Source organism: Rhipicephalus sanguineus, chromosome 8, assembly GCF_013339695.2.
Source record: "Rhipicephalus sanguineus isolate Rsan-2018 chromosome 8, BIME_Rsan_1.4, whole genome shotgun sequence".
Lineage (NCBI taxonomy): Eukaryota > Metazoa > Arthropoda > Arachnida > Ixodida > Ixodidae > Rhipicephalus > Rhipicephalus sanguineus.
In genome coordinates this window covers 71,352,968-71,374,713 of record NC_051183.1, presented here as the reverse complement: position 1 = coordinate 71,374,713, position 21,746 = coordinate 71,352,968, and the positions used below count along the sequence as shown (strand labels likewise).

Genomic DNA, 21,746 nt, shown 5'->3' with positions numbered 1-21,746 from the left:
TCACGTATGTACAACTACGCCGCGCGTCGTCTTCCCACCATCATCGATCGGGACCGTCGTAAGAGAACACGGAAGTAGCGGGTCCCCAGATCGCATACAGAGCCGGTTGAGGCGGGTTGCTTCCGACACAGCTATACACCAAGAGAACGCAATAAGAAGAAAAAGACAGCAAAGAACAGAAGCCGAAGCGAGAAGTTTGGCTGGCACGTCTGCTGCGCGTGTGATGCCTATCAACGAGTCATCGATACGGCGGTTCTTGGCTCGGCGCCGTGTTTTCGCTCTGTGGAGCGAACGGCGCTTGTAAAGCACGACGAGTCAATTGACTCCGCCGGGTGCAAGGCCATACTTTTATGGGCTTCCAGGGTGTCAGCACAGTATGTCTGCGTAGATTGTCATCATCAGCGTGTTGCGGTGCTTGTTCTCAATCGGCGATATTTATCTTGGAAGCGTTTCTACGGAACGCATTCTTTATTCTTCAATGAGCACGTCGGTGTAGCTTACGGGCTGAGGTGTGGCGTGCGAAGTTCGAGGACATTAGTTCGATTCGTCGCCATGGCGGTAGGATTTATTCTGGAAAAAACTGCGAAAAATCCCCTGTTCACTTAGAATAAAGAGGTTCTGACACAAGATTTTGCGGCCGAGATAGCTTGCTGGATCGATTCCGGTGAACATGCGTATATTATCTGCAAAATACGAGCAGCGAATATAGCTTGGAAGTTATTTTAAAGGAATTTTGAAGTTTGCGTGTGTGATCGACATCCTCGCGCTACTGACACCCTCAAAGGGGCCCCTTGGGGACCCCTCCTTCCCTCATGTGACCACGCTGCAACATAATGTGATGATGTCGAAGCCGCCATGTTTTTTTGCCGCGTTCGCTCCAGCAGCCTACTCAGAAGCTGCTCGCAAACCGCGCGGAAGTGCATCACAGTTCTGTGCGCTGACGTGATCGAGCGCTGCACCCGCTAGGTGGCGATAGTTGCACCCGGAGGCTTGTCGTTCTTGAAACCGAAACTGACACTGGTCGATAATGAGGAGCCTGTCATTAATTACCTGTCGCGCGCTGCAGCAAACGATGTGCCGTGTTATGACTATCAGGCCCCCAGCAACACATTGCAGTAAAAAAAACGCGAGGCCAACATTTTTTTGTCAGTAACCATTTAGGGAGCATGTTAAGGTTAGAATAACAGAAAGCTGAGAAAGTTGGCAAGTACTCATTCTAAAAAGACAGTGCTTGCAAACACGGACACAATGAAGAAGACATGACACCACAAACACAAGCTGGTCAAAAGTATCCGCCGCGGTGGTCTTAGTGTTAGGGTGCCTGAGTGCTGACCCGAAGGTCACGGGTTCGAATACCGGACGCGGCTGCCGCATTTCGATGGAGGCAGAATGCTAGAGGCCCGTGTGCTTAGATTTCGGTGCACGTTAAAGAACCCCAGGGGACCGAAATTTCCGAAGCCCACCACTAAGGCGTCTCTCATAATCATATCGCAGTTTTACGACGTAAAACCCCGAAAATTATTAATTATTTAAGGAGCTCAAAAGAAATCTTCAGTGTACCATTAAGGTGTGCCTCAAAATGATATTGCCGTTTTACCACGTAAGAAAACCAGAATTTAACCTTATTCTCTATTAGTATCAGGTATTGAGTGACTGATTGATTGATGTATTTTTTCGTGCGGGTTAACCTCTCAGTTCGTATTAACAAGTGGAGTTACATGAAAGAACGTTACGAAGAGGCTGGTATTGATTTCGACATTTTGAGATTATCTAGTTTTTTTTTACCGCGCACCTAAACGCGCAACTCTAAGAAAAAACTCTGCTGTTATGTTTAGTTACAGACTATCGCTCTTGGTCCTCTTTCATATCGTCTTCCCATACCTTTTATTTTAAAGACGATAGTCTTTCTTGGGGAACTTAAACGCAGAAATTTTGGTCTGTCTGTCTTTCTGTTTGTCGGAACGTCCCTCGATTCAGCCACTCGGCCAAAGTTGAACCACTTGCCCAAGGGCCAGCCGTCTTGAACTGGTACGGCTGTTCATACTTGTGAACGTTGTCGATCAAAAAGTAAATATCATGCATATCTGAGGTGCAACATCACTAGGTAAGTATTAGGTGGCGTGTTCCTTTAATAGAAAATGCATACATACGTAATTTTAAGGACCCTAGTTTCTTAAGCTGCGCTGAAAATGCATAAGAATGGAAGCTTGAGCGAGTTGGTATGCGTTCATCTTTGTTGAAACAGCGCTCACTAGACGACGACGAAGTAAAAGAAGGCACAGGACAGGCAGCGCCTGTCCTGTGCCTTCTTTTACTTCGTCGTCGTCTAGTGAGCGCTGTTTCAACAAAGCTGAAAATGCGACTGCGCTGAAATTTGCCTTCCTCCGCGCCCTTCGCACGAGCTCATTGTTGTGTTTCGGTTTCGGTTCTGTGCACTGTACGAATGCCATGGGTTGGTGTTGAAAAAACTTTAGTTTTGAGAAGGCCAAGAAGGTGAAAAAAAATATTTAAAAAATGAAAAGGCAGCGTTGTGGGCGGCCTTCAGGCTGCCGGTTGTGGGCGCCGCTCTGGCGTTCCTGTTTTACCCAGGCGACGTGTAAATAAAAGAGTGTGTGGAGAGTACTCGTTGAGTGCGGACGTTCCTCTGCTTCAGCGCTTCGCGCCAAACCGCGTTTTCGGGCTGGCTGGCGTCCCCGCCGGTCGCGTTGGTCACCGCCGGTCTTCGCCTGCTGCTGCGCCGGGACTACCAGCACGCAACACAGCACTCATGTTTCCCGACGTATTGCCAGATGGCGTCCATATCTCACACAGCGCCTCTTCTATCGTCTTTACACGACATTTGCAGCGAAGCACGCAGATACGCGGCGAATTTTTTATTCATGTATTGTATAGTGTCTCCATCAGACAGGGAGAAGATGTTCGGATACGTTTGCCTGGCCTGTGGCCAGTGCCGTAGCCCCCCGAAATTCGTTTCTGTTATGGGATACAGAGCACAAAATGACACTCGGCCACTCTTAACTGCTTGGACCCCATGTCGGATGAAAGGGGCGCCCCCCCCCCACTCCCCCCCTACCTGAAACAAATTCCTGCCTACACCACTGCCTGTGGCTTTCCCTCTGTTGGATATTATTTTTCTGGCAATCATAATCTGAGAAAGCCGAATAAAATTGCGCTTGAAATTTGTGAAAACGAGCGTTTTATATTTTTCCTCATGTAAATGCGGCCGGTGCCGACGGCAGTCAGGGAAGGAAGCTCTAGAATACTGGGCATTTTGGTATACGTTCACGATTCAGAATAGCGCTTTGTACTGGGTTCTTCAAAAGTCTTTATTCTTTTTAGCGCTTCCCCATCATGAAATTTCAGCTCCTTGGAAATAGGCCTGCGACCTCAAGCTTAGCGCCAGGCAGTTGCAGCTGCGGCAGGTTTTGCAGTAGTGATAGTACGTGCGGTATATTTTAAACCAAGTAATACAATTGTGAGCGAAATCCTCTTGTCGTAATGACGAACATAGTGAGGATTTTTTTCTGCAGTTTTTTCTGTGTTGACCACCTTGCACTGCTCGCTTGAAGCCTCCCACAAATGTATATAGAAGTTAAAGGAATGACGTCCCTGTTTTGCAACACGCCACCTGCATTTGTTATTTTTATTTCCAGCTCAGCTGCTTCAAAATCTATTCTGCACGAGCAAATACTGAGCACTTCGCCGCTGCGAAGATTGAATACCCATTTTCTATAAGGCAATTATTTTTACACAATGCCTTGTTTCGAACGAGGGACAAAAACATGGCCATGAGTTTTGCCCCTACAAATTTAAGCGATTATACTGGGGTAGTTATGTACTTCCGAAGGACATCTTGCTGGGCGAGTTGGTAATACACCATTATTGCCACTTTACCATTAATATACCAATGTTGCCGATTTACTTTGTCCGTGTTGTTTTGCGCTACGTTTAATAATGGTAGTTATGTGGGTTTAAAATGTATATAGCCTATACACATGTTGGTATGCCGTAACTATACAATTTCTACCACGTTTAAAATTAGCCAGTAAGAACTGCTGGCTAACTCACGTAAAATCGCAGCATATTTAAATGTATTACCCCAGATAGATACATAGATAACAATTTTCTAATGATTACTGCGGACATATTAGCCTGATACATCGCCTGGCTTGCTGCTCCAGGTGTTGTGTGATGACTGTGCTATATACAATGATACATACAAAGAACACGCACAGTCACGCATACAGATATACGAAGAAAGAGTTATTCAGAAAGCTTCGTTAACGTGCGCGGTCCTCAAAAACACAAACAGCGCCTTTGTATTACGTATCGCCATCTCGGCCCAAGGAGTTCTATCGAATTCTCATCATTATACTGAAGCATAGTATGTGCTAGTGCTTTGTTCATATCATTGTGAAAATAGTAGCATTTAAATAAATTCTTCAATCTATTGGATGTTACGTAGAACCGTATGAGATGGAGCGTAAGAAAGTAAGAAAATGTTCTTGTTGTTGGCGCCCAAGGATTAAAGAAGTTGAGCAACGCTTTTCACACCTCCAGCAGAGGCGAGAACTTGGCTGCGTTGCCGGAACGGAGAAGCTGGTAACGTATGCGTGCGGTACTCGTGGTACACATAGAAACGTGTACGGACGTTTCGGCGCTAAGGCAACGAGTGCCAAATGAGAAATCGTTTCGTAACGATAAGTTTGCGACATCGGAGGAGAAGGGTCATGCAAGCCGTGGTTCCGGCTGCAGCGCTCGAAACGGAAACTGGGTCAACACCCGCCACAGCATCTGGCAGATTTCAGTCACCACATCGGTGCATTCCGCACGAGCCGGGGGACGCGGTTTCACAGCAACCTCAAGTAAATGAATGCCGTATTTGAAGATCAACTATGTGCGAACTCCAAAACACGGATGCTCAAGCAATGATAACAGAATGCAATATCCGTGAAATGCTAAAAAAATCAAGAAAATGCACGTTCCTTATCGTAAGAGCTGAAATTCTTGCACATATGTCATGCGAATTGGTTAGATTTTAACCAAACTTTTTCAGCTAGCATTAACTGACAACGCATTACCTACAGGCACTACATGCAGTGCTCAGTAACTACCCAGGAACTACGCAATTAAACGATGATTACGTCCGGTATAAAGAATAAGACATGGTTTAAAGCATGTTGAGAAAAGCAACGGAGTGCGCGCATGGGGCGAAATATTTATATTCTAACCAAAATTATTTAGCCGACATTAACGCACAGTCATGACACTGCATAGAATAATTAGTAAGTACTCATTAACTACTCACTGAAACAATCATTAGGCGAAAAGTAATGACTAAAATATCGTTAAGCACCTGCTGACAGAGGAACCACAAATTTATAAAAGTTAATTGATGTTCACTTAAACTTAAATAATTGTTTGACGAACGCAAACCAAACAAAAAAGCGAAATTTGCCAACGTGTCAGCGCGCGTACACCTGTTATTACATTGTTACGCACTGCTACAATGTGTTACTGCCAGTGAAAAAAAGAAACTAGTGAAGAGTGAGAATAGAATGAGGACAACGTTGTTCCTATGATTGCCATGGTCTTCGTGCGCGGGTGCTCATTAAGAACCAATAAACCACATAAGGGTACGTAACAATACAATCTCACCGTCTCACGAGCACACAGTTCTGCAAGAAACACCTTCTAGTAAATCATGCTGTCAACATTTCCACCACGCAACTCGCACCACTAAGACTTCGTTCCTTCAACTCGCACGTAAGAGAAAAAAAAATGTACAAAAAAAATAAATGACAAGAACAAAAGAACAACTAGTTGAGTGTACTCACAGAGCGTCTCGTACTCCAAGCACTCGGCGAGTCCCGCTAAGAGGACGGAGAGCATCCAATGCACGACGGCTTGCATCCTTCTTCTCGACCCGAGCGGGGTTCCCCGCCCCGTTCTTCGACGCTTTCGGGCCGATGTATATAGGCTCCTCTCCCGCCGCGCACGCTCACCACTACCAGGCACCCTCCAAACTCCTAGAGCGTTTTCCTCGGAGCCAGCGACTCTCTCGCGCGCATTCGTTATTTCTTTCTGCCGCTCTCTTCTCCATACTCTCCTCCCTCCAGCGTTTTTCTTTATTTTTACTCGGCATATTTTGCTTTATTTCGAGTTAGCGCGCGGCCTCCGAGTCCAAATGCGTCTCCACTCTTGGCAGCACAATGCCAATGTCGCAAGCCCCCACGAGAAAGGTGCCGGAGGAGGCGGGAGAGAGTGGTGAAGGAGCGATTGCCTGTGTTTTGTGCTTCTCTCGGAATCTTGCACCTTTCCGCACTTGCTATTGCCTGTGAAATCTGTTTTTTTTTTCTTATTGCTTCACTTGCTCGCTCTGTCTTTTTGTTGTCACAGTGGCCGTGGCAGTGAAATTATCTTTTTGTTTCGGTTGTGGCCGTAAGACGTCCAGAAATACTGACATCGAAATTAGGACTACGTTATTAGGAGCTCTCGCCAACGAATGCGTAACGACGCAATGTGGGTCAAGCATGCATAAAATAGCGAAAGCGTATTTGGCGACACCGGGGCCGTCGTTATCGCGCAGTGAATTAACTTATCGTCAACCTTTCATGAAACGCACATTTCTTCCGTGTTTATCTATTTATTTTTTTACAGTTGTATGGGATTGACCGCGATGAGATAGCTGGAAATGACGGAAGCGATTTCAATGCTTTCCGAAGATCACTTTTGAAACCAGTATCAGAATGCCACGGTAAGCCGAGAAGCCCTCAAATTACTCAGTGATCGGCCATACGCCTGCGAATTGAATGGAATGATCATGGGGTCGTGGTTAGCATCTATACGCCCTTCAGCGTATACCTGTTGGAAATACGGCTCCACGCCCAAGCGCCATTGCAGTTTGCTCCGCGTTAATGTATAGATCATCAAAACATTCAGCTGATCCGCTAAACATTCCCTCTCTTTTTTTTTTTAACTCTGCACTATGATGCTTAAACTGGAGCTTATGTATCGAAATGAGAGTCTAGAATATGGCTACTGTATACCTCACAAGCGAATTTAAACTAATTTTAGGGCTGTTGCAAGAGCCCATGTAGGAAGCACGCACTGCGTTGGGAGGGCGCTTGAAATGAGTGACACATTTTGTTGCCCGTACTGCTTCCGACTTCTGCAGTATATGCATACGCTTCGAAAGCTCGCTGAGTTTATATACTCATGCGCAATAGTTCCAGTGCAGGTGTTCGTGCCATATATCTTCATTGAATGAATGAATAAGGTAGATGAATGAGTCTAATGCTGAAATTGTGCGAATGCAGCAATTCTGTACTCTGCGGACTCGATCATAGAAACGTTAACAGAATCACCACCCTGGGCATTTTCCATTCTATGCTAATCCAGGCGAAATGCGTTGCCCAACTTTTAATAACCAGCTTGTAAGACTTCCTAAATAGGGTGAATGCTCAGCACGTATGTACCATAACGACAGCTGCAATATGCTAGGCTTCTTAGCCTTGTCATGATAAGCGGGGCTACAGGCATTACTGTTTTAAGTAAAGATAGCGGCGTGCAGAAAACAAGTCACTTCCACTTTGAATGGGCAAGATAAGGCGCGTTTAAGGCATCTGACCTCAGGCACGGATATGTGCTCCAATGCTTTCATTTCCTTAACTTATGTTCTCTGAGATAATTGCGCTGCTAACCTTGACATGAGCTAACGGGAACGTTTTAAGAGAGCGGGAATGGTTTCATCTCTGTATGGACCATTATCTGATATACAAGGCACATTAAGTACTTTGTATATCTGTCTGTAACGTGAGACAACTCGGTAAGACAGCAAGAGGGAGCAAATTTTGAGAACTACTCTACAAAGAAAATTAGAAATTAAGGGTGGGAACATCAATGCACAGCTTAATAATAATTATTAGTACGACTGGTTGAAAAAGCGTGAAAATATGCTTCAATGCCGGTTGAGCATTCTTACCAAAAAAAAAGAGTATGTGTTACTGTGTTCGGAGAGTCCTTATTGCGACGAATATAACTGTCTTTAAAGATCCACCTTAACTCTCTTTTGGGTCTCACGACTCTCCGGCGGGCCTACAACGATCTCTAAAGAGATTTAACGCGTCTCTTTAAAGAGTAATATACCTGGCAAGACAGAACTCACCAAAAAGAGTTGAATGACTTTTAAAGTGTATCTCAATATACATAGCTATTATGAGCGCAAATGGAAACCGACACCTCATTTTCACCAGAAGTATGTCATAGCTTTCGCAATCACGGTAAGAAAAGCGACAGAGACGGAAATGCCCGTGCAACCACTGATAGAACAACCGGAAGAAGCGGTACGTGATATAGTCGCCCGTAATCCGCACCTCTCTTCCTCCTCCGGTGACGTAAGGAGCCTGTCAGAGCTTTCACTACACTGCACCGTACTATAGCAAGTTTACTACTAGACACGGCGTAGGCGGCAATGGAATGTGTTGGGCCGCGTGCCGAGACCGCTGACGCGCCGCGAGGGCGCGGGAAAGCTGATGTGCCTTTACGCGTTGTTGACGTTCTATATCAGCTCGAGGAACAAGTGCAGGCGCGAGCCAGAAAGAACGAAATGAGTAAGAGCTACGACGGCGTCTTCTTTATTCTTATGTCACTGTTTTTGTTTCAGAAAACGCCCGTGCTGCGAGTTTCGTAACAGCGTCCGGTTGGTACACGCGGACGTGGAGGCGTGTGCTTACGTCATCGCGTCCATTCATTGCGTGTACCCCGTGGAGCGCGAGAACGGTTAGCAAAACGAAGTGGCAAACTTGGCACCAAGCTAAAAATAAGGGGCCTCCCTCTGTCTAGACGAGTTGAGACAACAAGGACAGAGCGGTGTGTGCGTGCTTTGAAACCTGAGCACCGCCTGCAGTTTCGATGTTGTTTACCGTGCAGTAATTCGAAGTATCAGCTGGTTTCGTCCCCTTATTTCGGTAAACTTATATAGAAATCATTTAAAAATGCAAGTTGCATCAACACATTACTTGAATATTCATAAACCTTAAACAGTGTTGAAAACGTATACCGTCAAAAACTTAACATTTCCCCTGGAATTTAACGGAAGACCGAAAGATACAAATGTAGTGAAACCGGATCTTTCACAGGGAGTTGACGCAATAGCTGTATTGTAAGAGCATATAACTATTCAGTCATAAAACTGTGATAGTTGAAGGAGCCAGTGCTCATCAAAATATTCCTTTAGAAGGGGGGCATACATTTTTCAGCTGCGAGCCTATTGATTTATTTTATTGTTTACCTATATATTTATTTATTAAATGCATGCCCCGTGATTACCTAAGTCACTGTTTTAAAGGAGTGAGAAAAGCGTATAACTGACCCGTGGGTGGCTAGGTAAATATGATAAATATCATTAGGTATGATGGACGGTTATTATGTATATGCAGGTATATGATAGGAATAGTATGAACCGGTCGCGGACGCCAAGCTCTATTCATATGGTAGAGAAGCTTCTGGTGCTCTATATTGGGGGCGCAACACCTCATCCTCTAATATACAGCAGCTGGTGGCTGCGGCATGGCAGAACAGAATAACGCCTCAGGAAGCTTTTCGAGGAGAAAAGTAGATATCTGTAAAAGCAAATTAGTTATACGTATCGAGAAGCAGAAACATAACAAACATACTAAATGAGATAAGAATATCGCATTGTTATTATTAACCGATATTCTTGGCTACAACTCTCCTGAATTTCAAGTTTGTGCGGCATTTGTTTGTGCAGACATGACTGGTGCGGGTTGAATGCGGTAATTGACAGATAATTTGCATGTCCATAATGACGTGCTGCTAGAACATCTTGGGAAACTTTTATGTTATGCGCGGACATTTCTTTTGTGTGAATATTTTTGCTTTGTGGAACTTTTATGTTGAGTGAACATTGGTTCGTATTGAAGCACTGGGGACTATATGCATGTGTGTTCATCAAATGTGCTTCTCTACATAATTGTTTTACTTGTTCACAACTTCAGGACAACAACTATTAGGCAGATGAAGAGGAGTAGGCGGCACCACACATATGCATCAACGTTATCTTAAATGCATTTGATAAAAGAGAGGGCTTGTGTAAGCAAGCCAAAAAAGGAAGATTTTCTGTGTAGAGGGTACTGGTTTACGTTGTGGTGCCTGTCATATTATGTCACCGCTCAAGATGACGTAAATCTCGAGATTTGCAGAGGGCGGACGAGAAAGACGTTACATGAGGATTGCGTCTACTAGTAAAGCCTGGCGAGGATGACACAAGCTGAACTTTGAACTGCTGAAAAGCGGGCGCGGTAAGTTATAAAATTTTCTGCCAAAGATGGCATATGTCTAACAAAAAAAAGAAAATATTTATAACACAGAGGACAAATAGCAGATTCGCATGCCATTATTTTCCAGTCCTCGATAATCAGTGGCTGCTTTCCCAGATCTCGAAAACAAGCTAGGGTCATACCGATACAAATAGATAGTAGTAGCAGCGACTGCGAAAATTTCCGTCCCATTTCACTCACATTTGCTTGTTCTAAGCTTCTTGAGCATATTGCTTCTAGGCAACTTTAGGAATATCTCAGTGATTACAATATAATGTACTCACAAAAAAATGGATTTCAATATCGCTTATCTACGATTACTCAGCTTGTCGAACTTGTTTATGGTGTGTTTTCCGCAGTTACCTCTCGAGGCCAAGTTGACATCATTCGATGGTTCGCCTCTGAGTGCTCATATTGTAAACAGTACGTTCAAATCAACGCACACACAAAAAATTAAACCTGCTAACGTTATTTCTGGAGTTCCTCATGGCAGTGTCTGGGGCCCCTATTGTTTTTTTTTATTTGTATTCGTCATTGGCCCTAAATATTTTACGGATCCTTTACGGTTTTTCGGGAGATAACTACGCAATGTACACTACAAATGCTGTTCCTTCTGATCAAGCAGAACTAAACATAAATCTTCAGGAAATAAATGATTTGTGCAGTATATGGCACATGGATTTAAACGCGGCGAAGCCGGTTGTGATGAGCGTATACAGGAAGAAACACATCCTGGACTGAGCGTAATCTATAGGTGAACATGAACTTACTAGAGCGACAATAATTCTACGGGTTGTCCGTCGCAAAACCACGATATGAGCAGGTGGAAAAATAGTTCGGCCTATCGATAAGGTCTGCTTTACGATGGAATTAGCCGATCGCCTCCGTTTGCGCTAAGAACAACAAGCCGCCGTAGAGACTTCATAGAAATCTACACAGTGCAAGCCCAGAAGTCAATTACTTGTCTTACAAGGCACTCCTATGGGCATTTTGGAATACGCCAAAGTCATATTTGATTCGTATACAAAATGTAATTGTTGTACGCCTGACAAAACACAATGACTCGCGTCACGCTTGATATTCAATAAATAATGTTCCCAGTCTGCAACTCTGCTTAGTCAACTAGCCAACCTTCAATTTATATGTGTATTTCTGAATAAATATTATGCCTAAGGGCAGACTTTCGGAAAAAAAACCACTAGAAAAAATTACTGCGTATGAAAGGCTCAGATTTATATATCTAATAATTAATTACGAAGTAAAGTTTTAGAAATAGAAGTACATAGAAATAAAAAGTGGGAAAACATCAAGGCACCGGCATACCATGTACATTTTTCCTCCCGGATCCCACAACAATTCGTTCAAGTACAGTTTTTTTCCGTGGGTAATCAGGGAATCCGACTGTGCACAGTTGCACAGTTGGACTGCACAGTTGGACGCAGTTTAACTGCACAGTTGGACGCAGTTTAACTGCACAGTTGGACTCCGGATCAGGGAATTCAACTGCGCGGCTTCCTTCGTGAAAAGCCTTAACTACGCAGCGTTCCAGGATGTCGCATAGTTTCTTATTTATGCTTGTTTGCTGTGCTTCTGAGTATGTCTTGGCTAACTTCTCATTGCTTAATTCTTGTTAAATGTTATTTATTGATTATTTGTATAGGCAAATAATTAGTTTTTGATGTATGGGTTTTTTCTTCTTTTTCCAGCCTTGTAATATGTCAAATGGGCCGGGCAGTGTAAATGAATGAAAGAAATAAAAAATGAATCTCTTGCTTTTTTTAAACGTCTCTTTATATGTTGCGTTCCCGTCCCACCAGTCAGAGTTTAATCATAGATAGTTGCCAGCATAAGTTGCGAACAAAACAAAACTTGATTTGTTTTCATATATGAAAATTACTCTTTAGAAACGCGGGAGTTAGTCATGAGACAAACCGAACCCTATTGTACACTCGGAAGAGAGTACAACAGTACTTCGCTATAGTGTGCTAAAGTCAAGCACTTTATCACCTTCGAAATTTTGCCTTTACAAATGTCGGCACTAATTCCACACGCATTTCTGCGCAAGCAAATGTGCTTTACATTTAAGAAAAAAAAATGGCTCAAAGCTTGGACTAAGCAGCGCAAAGCTCGTTAAACAGCGAAGTTGATCGGTCTCATGCTCATTTATTGCTGTGTGTAAACAAAACTTGGCTGTTGCGAGGTTGAACTTGGCTGGAACTTGGTTGTAAGGTTGTTGTACGTTTGCTTTAACTCGGCTTGAACTTCGCTGTAACGTTGTTCCAATTCCCAGTTGACGTATTCCGGATATGCTCGGCGCTGTCGATTTCGTTCTCGCGTAGCGGCAAGCCTTGCTTCTGGGATCGCAGCTTCTTCCTCATGAGTACGATTTACTTTCGGGCGACCCACGGCTGCGTATGTCTATGCGCGATGTGCAGACTCTTCCTTTTTAGAGAACCAGTGGTGAGTAGTGGGATTTACTCAATTCCTGTGGCAGATATACCAGTTAATGATGATGATAGGTTTTTGGTTCGTCGGACAAGGAACGATTTGCTAAACTGCTTGGCTGTTAAAACGAATGTTTGTATGGTTAGCAATAGTTCAGTTACTGTTTCCGTGAGCTACGATACAGTTTTACGTTGTTACTCAAATGTTATGCACTCTACATTCAACACAGTTTTCCGCTGTTACTCTGATTCTTAGTAATCGACATTCGAATCGCATTTGTCTTGAAAACATGTTTAGGATTCGCTTCGTTCTCCCACATTACCCTCAGTGAAAGGCGGGTAGCGCCTGCCCGTTAGCAATTGAGCCGGAGCGCTTGTTCTTATGAAAAATGGTTTGGTGCAGTCATTTTAAACGGTTCCCTAATCCCAGGTGTTGACAACAGGTCTATGGACGCAGCGCATCGTTTGCCGACGTCGCGAACAATTTCACACTGTTTTAGCTCACTGTTACCCTTGAAAAGTGTTCCTTTGCCCACCATTCTTTAGGCGCCGCGTTTTCCAAGGCAGCGTCGACAGCGACGTCGGCTGGACTGTACTTGCACAATGGTCTTTGAAAAAGTGTTTCGCTTTTCACGCGTACAGCGTTGTCTTGTACAGTACATGCAGTGCGATGAGTGTGCGTAGCTTTATCAATTGTTTCAAGGTGCCGTGAAGTAAACCTGACTTACGGACACTCTCAATCCCGCACCTGTTAGGCCTCACAACAACTGAGTCTCCAGGTGGTACCAAGGACGCATTGAGGTTGCACATTTAAAGGCGCCGGGGTGATTCTTTAGCCTTACATAGTTCATGCGTATTTTGTTATTTCGTTCGTGCAAGAATGATCGCGTCGCTCGTTCCCGGTATTGTTTTCCCTTGCTCTCCTTTTCTAGAAACCCGCAGAATCTTCTAACGGACGCTGAATACGTGTAACCTTCCATCTCCATTACCTAGAACTCTTCATGCGGACTTACTAGGCCAGAGTGCAACGCACAACGTGCACCCTCGCGGTGCTTTGAACCCTGCCCATCCCGAGCTCTATTTTTACGTTCCAGATAGAGAAACGAAGGCACGCGAAACATCGTCCGCACGAACAGGCGGTTTCCCGCTGAGCGCCCATCTACGTGAATCGCGATGTTGCTATATTTAATGCGGCGAGTCGCACTGATGGTTCTACGAAGCTGTCGTATCAAAAAGGGCACGTGAATGTGAAGGTACGCCTGGTACCTGTCCACTCTTGGGAAGATAAAGATCTTTCTTTTTAATGAACCTCGCTCCATCTGGCGGATTTCTGCACAACTAATATGATTCATAATCTTGGTTGTATACAACATGACACGCGACAATTGAGTAATCTTTTCCATTAAGCCGTAAAGCATGGTATAAATCGTTGGTATTGCAATTGCTCGCGTGCCTTTTGCTTTTCTGCACAGTTTTGGTTAATGCCTTGACAGAAAGATGACATGAGCAGGAACGGCCGTAAACAACGTATCTTAAAACACTGCAGGAACATATGCCAGAAAAAGATGCCTCTTGTCTTACCACGCAAAGAGTAGGTATTTTATGCACTAGATGCAAACGCTAGAAATTTCCGATGTATCTAGCTCAACGCGAGAATATGCCTCTACTTGCTGCACCGACCCTCTTACAGTAGAGCTGTTTGTACGCTCGTTGCCAGCGGATCGCTGCGCGCGTAGACCGAGAGCGCCGACCAAAAACAACAGTGGTGGCTGCCTCGCCATTGGCCGCTGCGGCGGCGCGGCTGTCGCAGCTGGTACCTGTTGTTATACGGTGGTGTAGCGATGGTGGGCACGATAACATATAATGCCGACATGGACAATGACACACATCTCGAAAGTTCTGGCTTTGCGAAAAAATTTGGTGCCAAACATGCTTTTCGCAATGTGCTCTTTAAGGGGCCGCTCAAGGTGCTGACGAACGCCAGAAACAAACCGCCATTCCGATGCCGCCTAAAAAGAGCGTTCTATTAAAGGCGCCGTTTATAATGGAACTCAACGCTCACGCATTCCTTACGCAACTCCCAAAGAAGATTTTGAGAGTCGTAGTCAGCTCCCCTGGTCACCCACGTTCACAGAGTGGAAGGGTTTCGATTTTTTTATTATTATTGTGGTTTAATGCTGAACGTAGTTCAGCCCACCTTCAATAGTGCATCTTAGCCTACAAGATTCATGCATGCATGTATTGGCTAATGTGAACTGCGTGCTCCCACTCAAATACAGAGAGACAGTAGCGTTGTCCGGTGGTGTTTTGAAGCATGTTTTACACAGTTGCAGAGGTATAAGTAAAAGACATCATTTTCATTTATTAGCTATTTCAACCGTGTCAGTCTCTCTGTATTTTGCCTTTCTCGCGCCAATTTCAATTAAACTTCCCCACTTTCGTACGCGAAGCTAAATGCCTGACCCTTGCCTTATGAACGCTTCCCGAAGATTTAGTGGACAATGAATGAAACACGTCCGAACATCAAGTAGAGAAATACCCAGCAGTCACGATGGCACACGGAAGGACGTTTGCGTTTTAGGATGTGTGCCAACATATTGCCACGCCCGCTTCTTCTTTTATTTTGATGTGTTCGAGTTTGACCAGCAAGGACGGTTATCAACGCTCGACGCTGGCCCCGAAGCAGTGTTCGAGAAGCTTCACGATTTGGTAGATCGTTTTGTTAAGATTGCGCGCCGCACGCGAATGTTCCAGCTTTGTCGAGAGATAACGCCGCCACCAGCGATATTGCTGGAAAGTTCCATAGCGCCTGTATAAAAGCCGACGCGCTTGACCGCTTGTCAGTTGATCGACGGACGACGCCCTGTTCGCCGCTATCATTGTTCAGCGTGTATTGCTGTAGTTCTAGTTCTCATTTTCGGCCACAAGTTCGGCCAAATAAACAGTTTCATCCTGCAAACGCCGACTGCTGTCTTCGTCGACGTCACGACCACGTGACATCTGGTGGAGGTGCTGCTTCTTCCATGATCCGGACGCCCCGCGAAGCGCTGACCCAAGCCCAAGCCGCGACGAGGACGACGGCAAGGAGAACCCGGATCGTCGAACAAGCCGCAGGCAGAAGGGACTGCCGCCAGAGCACGGGCTCCTTCCCGAAAAAGACAGACAGCCGCAGATCCCAACATCGACCGCAGCGACGATGACCGACCCCGTGCAGCCTGCGCCGATCCTTCTTCGGCATCCCAAGGAGCCGCCAACCTTCCGCGGATCGTCGTTTGAAGACCCGGAGCTGGCTGAAACATACGACCGTGTCGCCGCCTTAACAACTGGACCAATGAAGACAAGCTGCGTCACGTGTACTTCTACTCGAAGACGCGGCCAGAACCTGGTTGAGAATCGGAGTCCTCAATGCAGACCGGGATCTTTTCCGCAGCGCATTCCTGCACACGTTCACAAGCGTCGTCCGCAGGGAAAGAGCCGCTTCTTTGCTGGAGACCCGGGTGCAGCTGCCAAACGAAAACGTCACCTCTTCACGGAAGAGATGACTCGACTTTTCCGTCAGGCGACGCTGCGATGGCGGAAGACAAAAAAGTTCGCTGCTCATGCGGGGTCAAACAAGAACTTTTCGCGGGACTTGTCCGAACCCGCCCACGACGGTCGCCGAATTCCTCACCGAGGCTACGACTATTGAGAAGACATGGACATGCGGACGAAACAGTACAACCGCTCGACGCTGTCTGCAACCAATTTCGAAGTGCACTCACTAGCCACCGACGACTTGCGCGAAACCATCCGAGCGATCGTGCGGGAGGAGTTGCGCAAGCTGTTACCTTCGCCGCAGCCTCAAGTGGATTCGATCGCGGACATTGTCCGCGAGGAAATCAAAGAGTCACTGGGTGTTCCTCAGCCGGCACCGCCGCAGCTTCAAGCAATGAGCTATGCTGCTGCAGCCCGACGCAACGCCCCCCCTCCCTCGCCCACGTCAAGACGCCGCGCCGCCCCAGCAGTTCCGCCGCCAGGCACCACCGCCGCCACACCGACGTCATACCGCCCGCCAGCCGGTCAGCGATACACGCCGAGGAAGACCGACGTTTGGCGCGCCCCCGACCATCGTCCACTCTGCTACCACTGCGGAGAAGCCGGCCACACCTACCGCCGCTGCCATTATCGACAGATGGGACTGCGGGTTCGCCGTCGACGCGCCGCGTCCACAGCAGGGGGAACGACCACGTGACATCGCCGACTACCTGGCAGGAACGCAGTGGACCCCCCGAGGACCTTCCCGATCGCCGTCGCCAGGCCGCTACGCCTCTCCCCAACGCCGACCATACACTGGCCCAACCCGGGGCCGGTCACCTAGCCCGCATCCGGAAAACTAAGGGCAGCAACCGATGGAGGTGCGGTTGCTGTACGACGAAATACCGAAGACCCTCCGCCGCCGACGCCACCGCCACGACGAAGGCTTCAGGACACGACGCGAACCCTGACGACGAAACCTCGCGGACCGAAGTAGACCTGACGACGCAACGTGGAAGCAGCGGAACAAACCGACGTAGCCGTGACCCGACGCCACGACCTAACTGCAACGCAAGACGACGAACTAGCGACCTCGACGTTCTTATCGACGGCCACAGCGTCACAGCCCTCGTCGACACCGGAGCCGACTATTCTGTCATCAGTGGACCGTTCGCCACGAAGCTGAAGAAAGTTAGGACAGCCTGGGAAGGCCCCGAAATCGGACAGCTGGAGGTCACCTTGTAACCCCGGAGGGAATCTGCACAGCGAGACTCACCATTAACAACCGGATTTATCCCGCGAACTTCGTAATCCTGCCGCGTTGCTCGAGAGATGTCATCCTTGGTATGGACTTCTTAGGCCTTCATGGTGCAATCATCGACCTGAGGTCTAAGTCAATAACACTGTCCACGGAAAACGCACTACCGCCGCACACTCCGCCAAGGAAAGCACGCCTTGAATGTGCTGGAAGACCAGGTCACCATTCCCCCTCGCTCCAGCGTCATCATTTCCGTCGGCACTCAAAATCAGCAGACCTGGAAGGCGTTGTTGAAGGCGACCAGCACCACTTGATTACCGCAAGATTTGCGTCGCAAGAGGAGTAGCAGAGCTGCGGGCTGGGAAAGCAACAGTTATGCTCACGAATTTCAGCAACGAGTACAAGCACGTGAGCAAAGGCACGACGGTCGCCTACATCGAAGAAATCGTAGAAGCCAGCAATGCTTTCGGCCTCACCGATTCTCCCGAGCCTACTCCGACGAATAAAGCGCCGCAACCAGCTTTCGACATCAATCCCAGCCTTCAGAAGCACAAAAAAGAACAGCTCAAAACCCTGCTCTTGCAATACAAAGACTGCTTTTCGTCGTCGTCAAGAATTCGGCAGACTCCCGTGGCAAAACATCGCATCATAACAGAGGAAAGCGCCAGACCACTCCGTCAGAGCCCGTACAGAGTTTCGACTCGAGAACGCGAGGCCGTGAAGAAACAGGTCGACGAAATGCTACGCGACGACATCATTCAGCCGTCGAAGAGTCCGTGTGCATCTCCGGTGGTGCTAGTGAAGAAGAAGGATGGGACTCTACGTTTTTTGCGTCGATTATCGTCGCCTGAACAAAGTCACGAAGAAGGACGTGTATCCCCTTCCCGGATAGACGACACCTGGATCGATTACACAACGCAAAGTACTTTTCGTCGATGGACCTCAAGACCGGTTACTGGCAAATAGAAGTCGACGAGAGAGACCGAGAAAAGACTGCTTTCATAACACCAGACGGGCTGTTCGAGTTCAAGGTCATGCCCTTTGGTCTTTGCTCGGCAACCTGCGACTTTTCAACGGGTTATGGATACAGTACTGGCCGGCTTGAAGTGGCAGACGTGTCTCGTGTACTTGGACGACGTCGTTGTGTTTTCCTCAAACTTCGACGAACACCTTCGGCGCCTTGAAGTTGTACTTCAAGCAATCAAGACCTCCGGACTCACCTTGAAGCCTGAAAAGTGCCGCTTCGCATACGAGGAGCTCTTGTTCTTAGGTCACGTGATCAGCAAGGATGGTGTTCGCCCGGACCCTCGGAAAACAGCTGCCATCGCTGACTTCCCGACGCCCACCGACAAGAAGGCCGTACGCCGTTTTCCTCGGCTTGTGCGCCTATTACAGGACGTTTCGTCAAGGAATTTTCACGGATCGCCGAGCCACTGACGCAACTCACGAAGGCCGACGTCGAATTCAGGTGGGAGACGTCGCAAGTTCAAGCATTTCAAGAACTGAAACGACGCCTGCAGACGCCTCCCATACTTGCGCATTTCGACGAATACGCCGATACGGAAATCCACACCGACGCAAGCAGCGTAGGACTCGGCGCCGTCCTTGTGCAAAAGACCGACGGATTCGAAAGGGTCATCAGTTATGCTAGCCGGTCGCTATCAAAGGCAGAAATCAACTACTCCACAACAGAAAAGGAGTGCCTGGCCATCATCTGGGCTACATCGAAGTTTCGCCCCTACCTCTACGGCCGGCCCTTCAAAGTTGTGAGCGACCACCACGCCTTGTGTTGGCTAGCTAACTTGAAGGACCCTTCAGGTCGCCTCGCACGGTGGAGCCTACGACTTCAAGAATTTGACATAACCGTCGTTTACAAGTCCGGAAGAAAACACTCCGACGCTGACTGCCTGTCCCGCGCCCCCGTCGACCCACCGCCGCAGGACGACATGGAGGATGACTGCTTCTTGGGAACCATAAGTGCCGAAGACTTCGCCGAACGACAGCGAGCGGACCAGAACTCAGAGGCCTTGTGGAATACCTCGAGGGCAGGACCACCGTCGTTCCCAAGGTATTCACGCGAGGACTGACGTCGTTTTTCTTGCGCAACGGCGTTCTCCTTAAGAAGAACTTCTCGTCGCTTCGAGCCGATTCCCTTCTCGTAGTGCCCTCGACATTGCGACCAGAGGTCCTCCAGGCTCTGCATGACGACCCGACGTCTGGACACCTGGGTGTTTTCTCGGACGCTCGCAAGAATACAGGAAAAGTACTACTGGCCGCGCCTTGTCGCCGACGTAACTCGCTACGTCAAGACCTGCCGGGACTGTCAGCGACGCAAGACACCGCCGACTAGGCCAGCCGGACTTCTGCAGCCTATCGAGCCACCTCGACGGCCGTTCCAGCAAATTGGGATGGACTTACTGGGGCCGTTCCCGACGTCCAATACCGGGAACAAATGGATCGTCGTAGCTACCGACTACCTCACCCGCTACGCCGAGACAAGGGCCCTACCCAGAGGCAGTGCCGCCGAGGTAGCGAAGTTCTTCGTTGAGAACATCCTCCTGCGTCATGGCGCCCCAGAGGTCCTCATCACCGACAGGGGTACGGCGTTTACGGCTGACCTAACTCAGGCAATACTGAGATACAGCCAAACAAGCCACCGCCGGACCACAGCGTACCACCCACAGACCAATGGCCTCACCGAGCGGCTAAACAAGACCATCGCCGACATGCTGGCTATGTATGTCGACGTCGAACACAAGACGTGGGATGCCATCCTTCCGTATGTGACCTTCGCATACAACACGGCCATGCAAGAAACGACGCAAATGACGCCGTACACGCTGGTCTACGGAAGGAGCCCGGCAACGACGCTCGACGCAATGCTGCCAACCGCCACCGACGAAGACGACCTCGACGTTGCCGCCTATTTGCAACGCGCCGAAGAAGCTCGACAGCTCGCCCGCCTGCGCATCAAGAACCAGCAGAGGGTCGACAGCCGTCGCTATAATCTTCGACGGCGCCACATGGAGTACCAACCCGGTGACCGTGTGTGGTCTGGACGCCGATACGCCGACGTGGGCTCAGTGAAAAACTTCTTCGGCGATACTTCGGGCCATACAAGGTGCTTCGACGTCACGGCGCTCTTGACTACGAGGTCGTCCCGGACGGAATTACGAACTCCCAGCGACGCCGCGCACGACCTGAAGTCGTCCATGTCGTGCGCCTTAAGCCGTTTTTTGCGCGTTAGCGAACCTGGGGACTCTACTTTTTCCTTTGTTATTGTAAGTTATTTGTGTATGCACTTGCTTTTTCCTTTCCATGTTGCAAGCATCGGGACGATGCTTTTTCAGAGGGGGGGCAATGCCACGCCCGCTTCTTCTTTCATTTTGATGTGTTCGAGTTTGACCAGCAAGGACGGTTATCAACGCTCGACGCTGGCCCCGAAGCGGTGTTCGAGAAGCTTCACGATTTTGGTAGATCGTTTTGTTAAGATTGCGCGCCGCACGCGAATGTTCCAGCTTTCTCGAGAGATAACGCCGCCATCAGCGATATTGCTGGAAAGTTCCATAGCGCCTGTATAAAAGCCAACGCGCTTGACCGCTTGTCAGTTGATCGACGGACGACGCCCTGTTCGCCGCTATCATTGTACAGCGTGTATTGCTGTAGTGCTAGTTCTCATTTTCCGGCCACAAGTTCGGCCAAATAAACAGTTTCATCCTGCAAACGCCGACTGCTGTCTTCGTTGACGTCACGACCACGTGACAATATTAGTACGTATCTATGCGTATGCGTGCTTGAAATAAAGTGTATGTGAGAAGAAAAACTAAATGAGGCCGTTATTTAGTGAATCACACGAGACCACGGAAAGCGTAGGGGACATGTAGTACTCGTTCACGAAGCTGCGAAATGAATTATAGATGAGTTTTACCCGGGGCTCTGAATCTTGTTTTAATCAAAAAGAAGATATGGGCATGCCTCCTGTGGGAAATGAAATGACAAAATAAATACGTGAATACGTATGTGAAGTCAGTTGAAGTAATTAAAGCACAAACATATTTTTCGTGCTATTTTAGGCTAAGCGTCCATTACATGCAGGCATTTCGCTGTGGCTAATTGTAAGGCTGATTGATGAGATGCGAAGTACAAACCTGCTGGGCTTATTCTTTAACGTTCAACGCACTGGACGATTAT

The 21,746-nt window shown here is 47.7% G+C and overlaps 1 protein-coding gene across 1 annotated transcript in view; it reads right to left on the bottom strand.

Annotated features, from left to right (window-relative positions):
• The window catches only part of LOC119402075 (tissue factor pathway inhibitor-like), a 110,364-nt gene extending 104,282 nt beyond the window's left edge, over positions 1 to 6,082 (bottom strand). Inside the window, exon 1 of the mRNA XM_049418272.1 lies at positions 5,838 to 6,082. Coding sequence (XP_049274229.1) covers positions 5,838 to 5,913 — 76 coding nt within the window. The 5' untranslated portion in view covers positions 5,914 to 6,082. The remainder of the gene's footprint in view (positions 1 to 5,837) is intronic.
• Between the last annotated feature and the right edge of the window lie 15,664 nt (positions 6,083 to 21,746).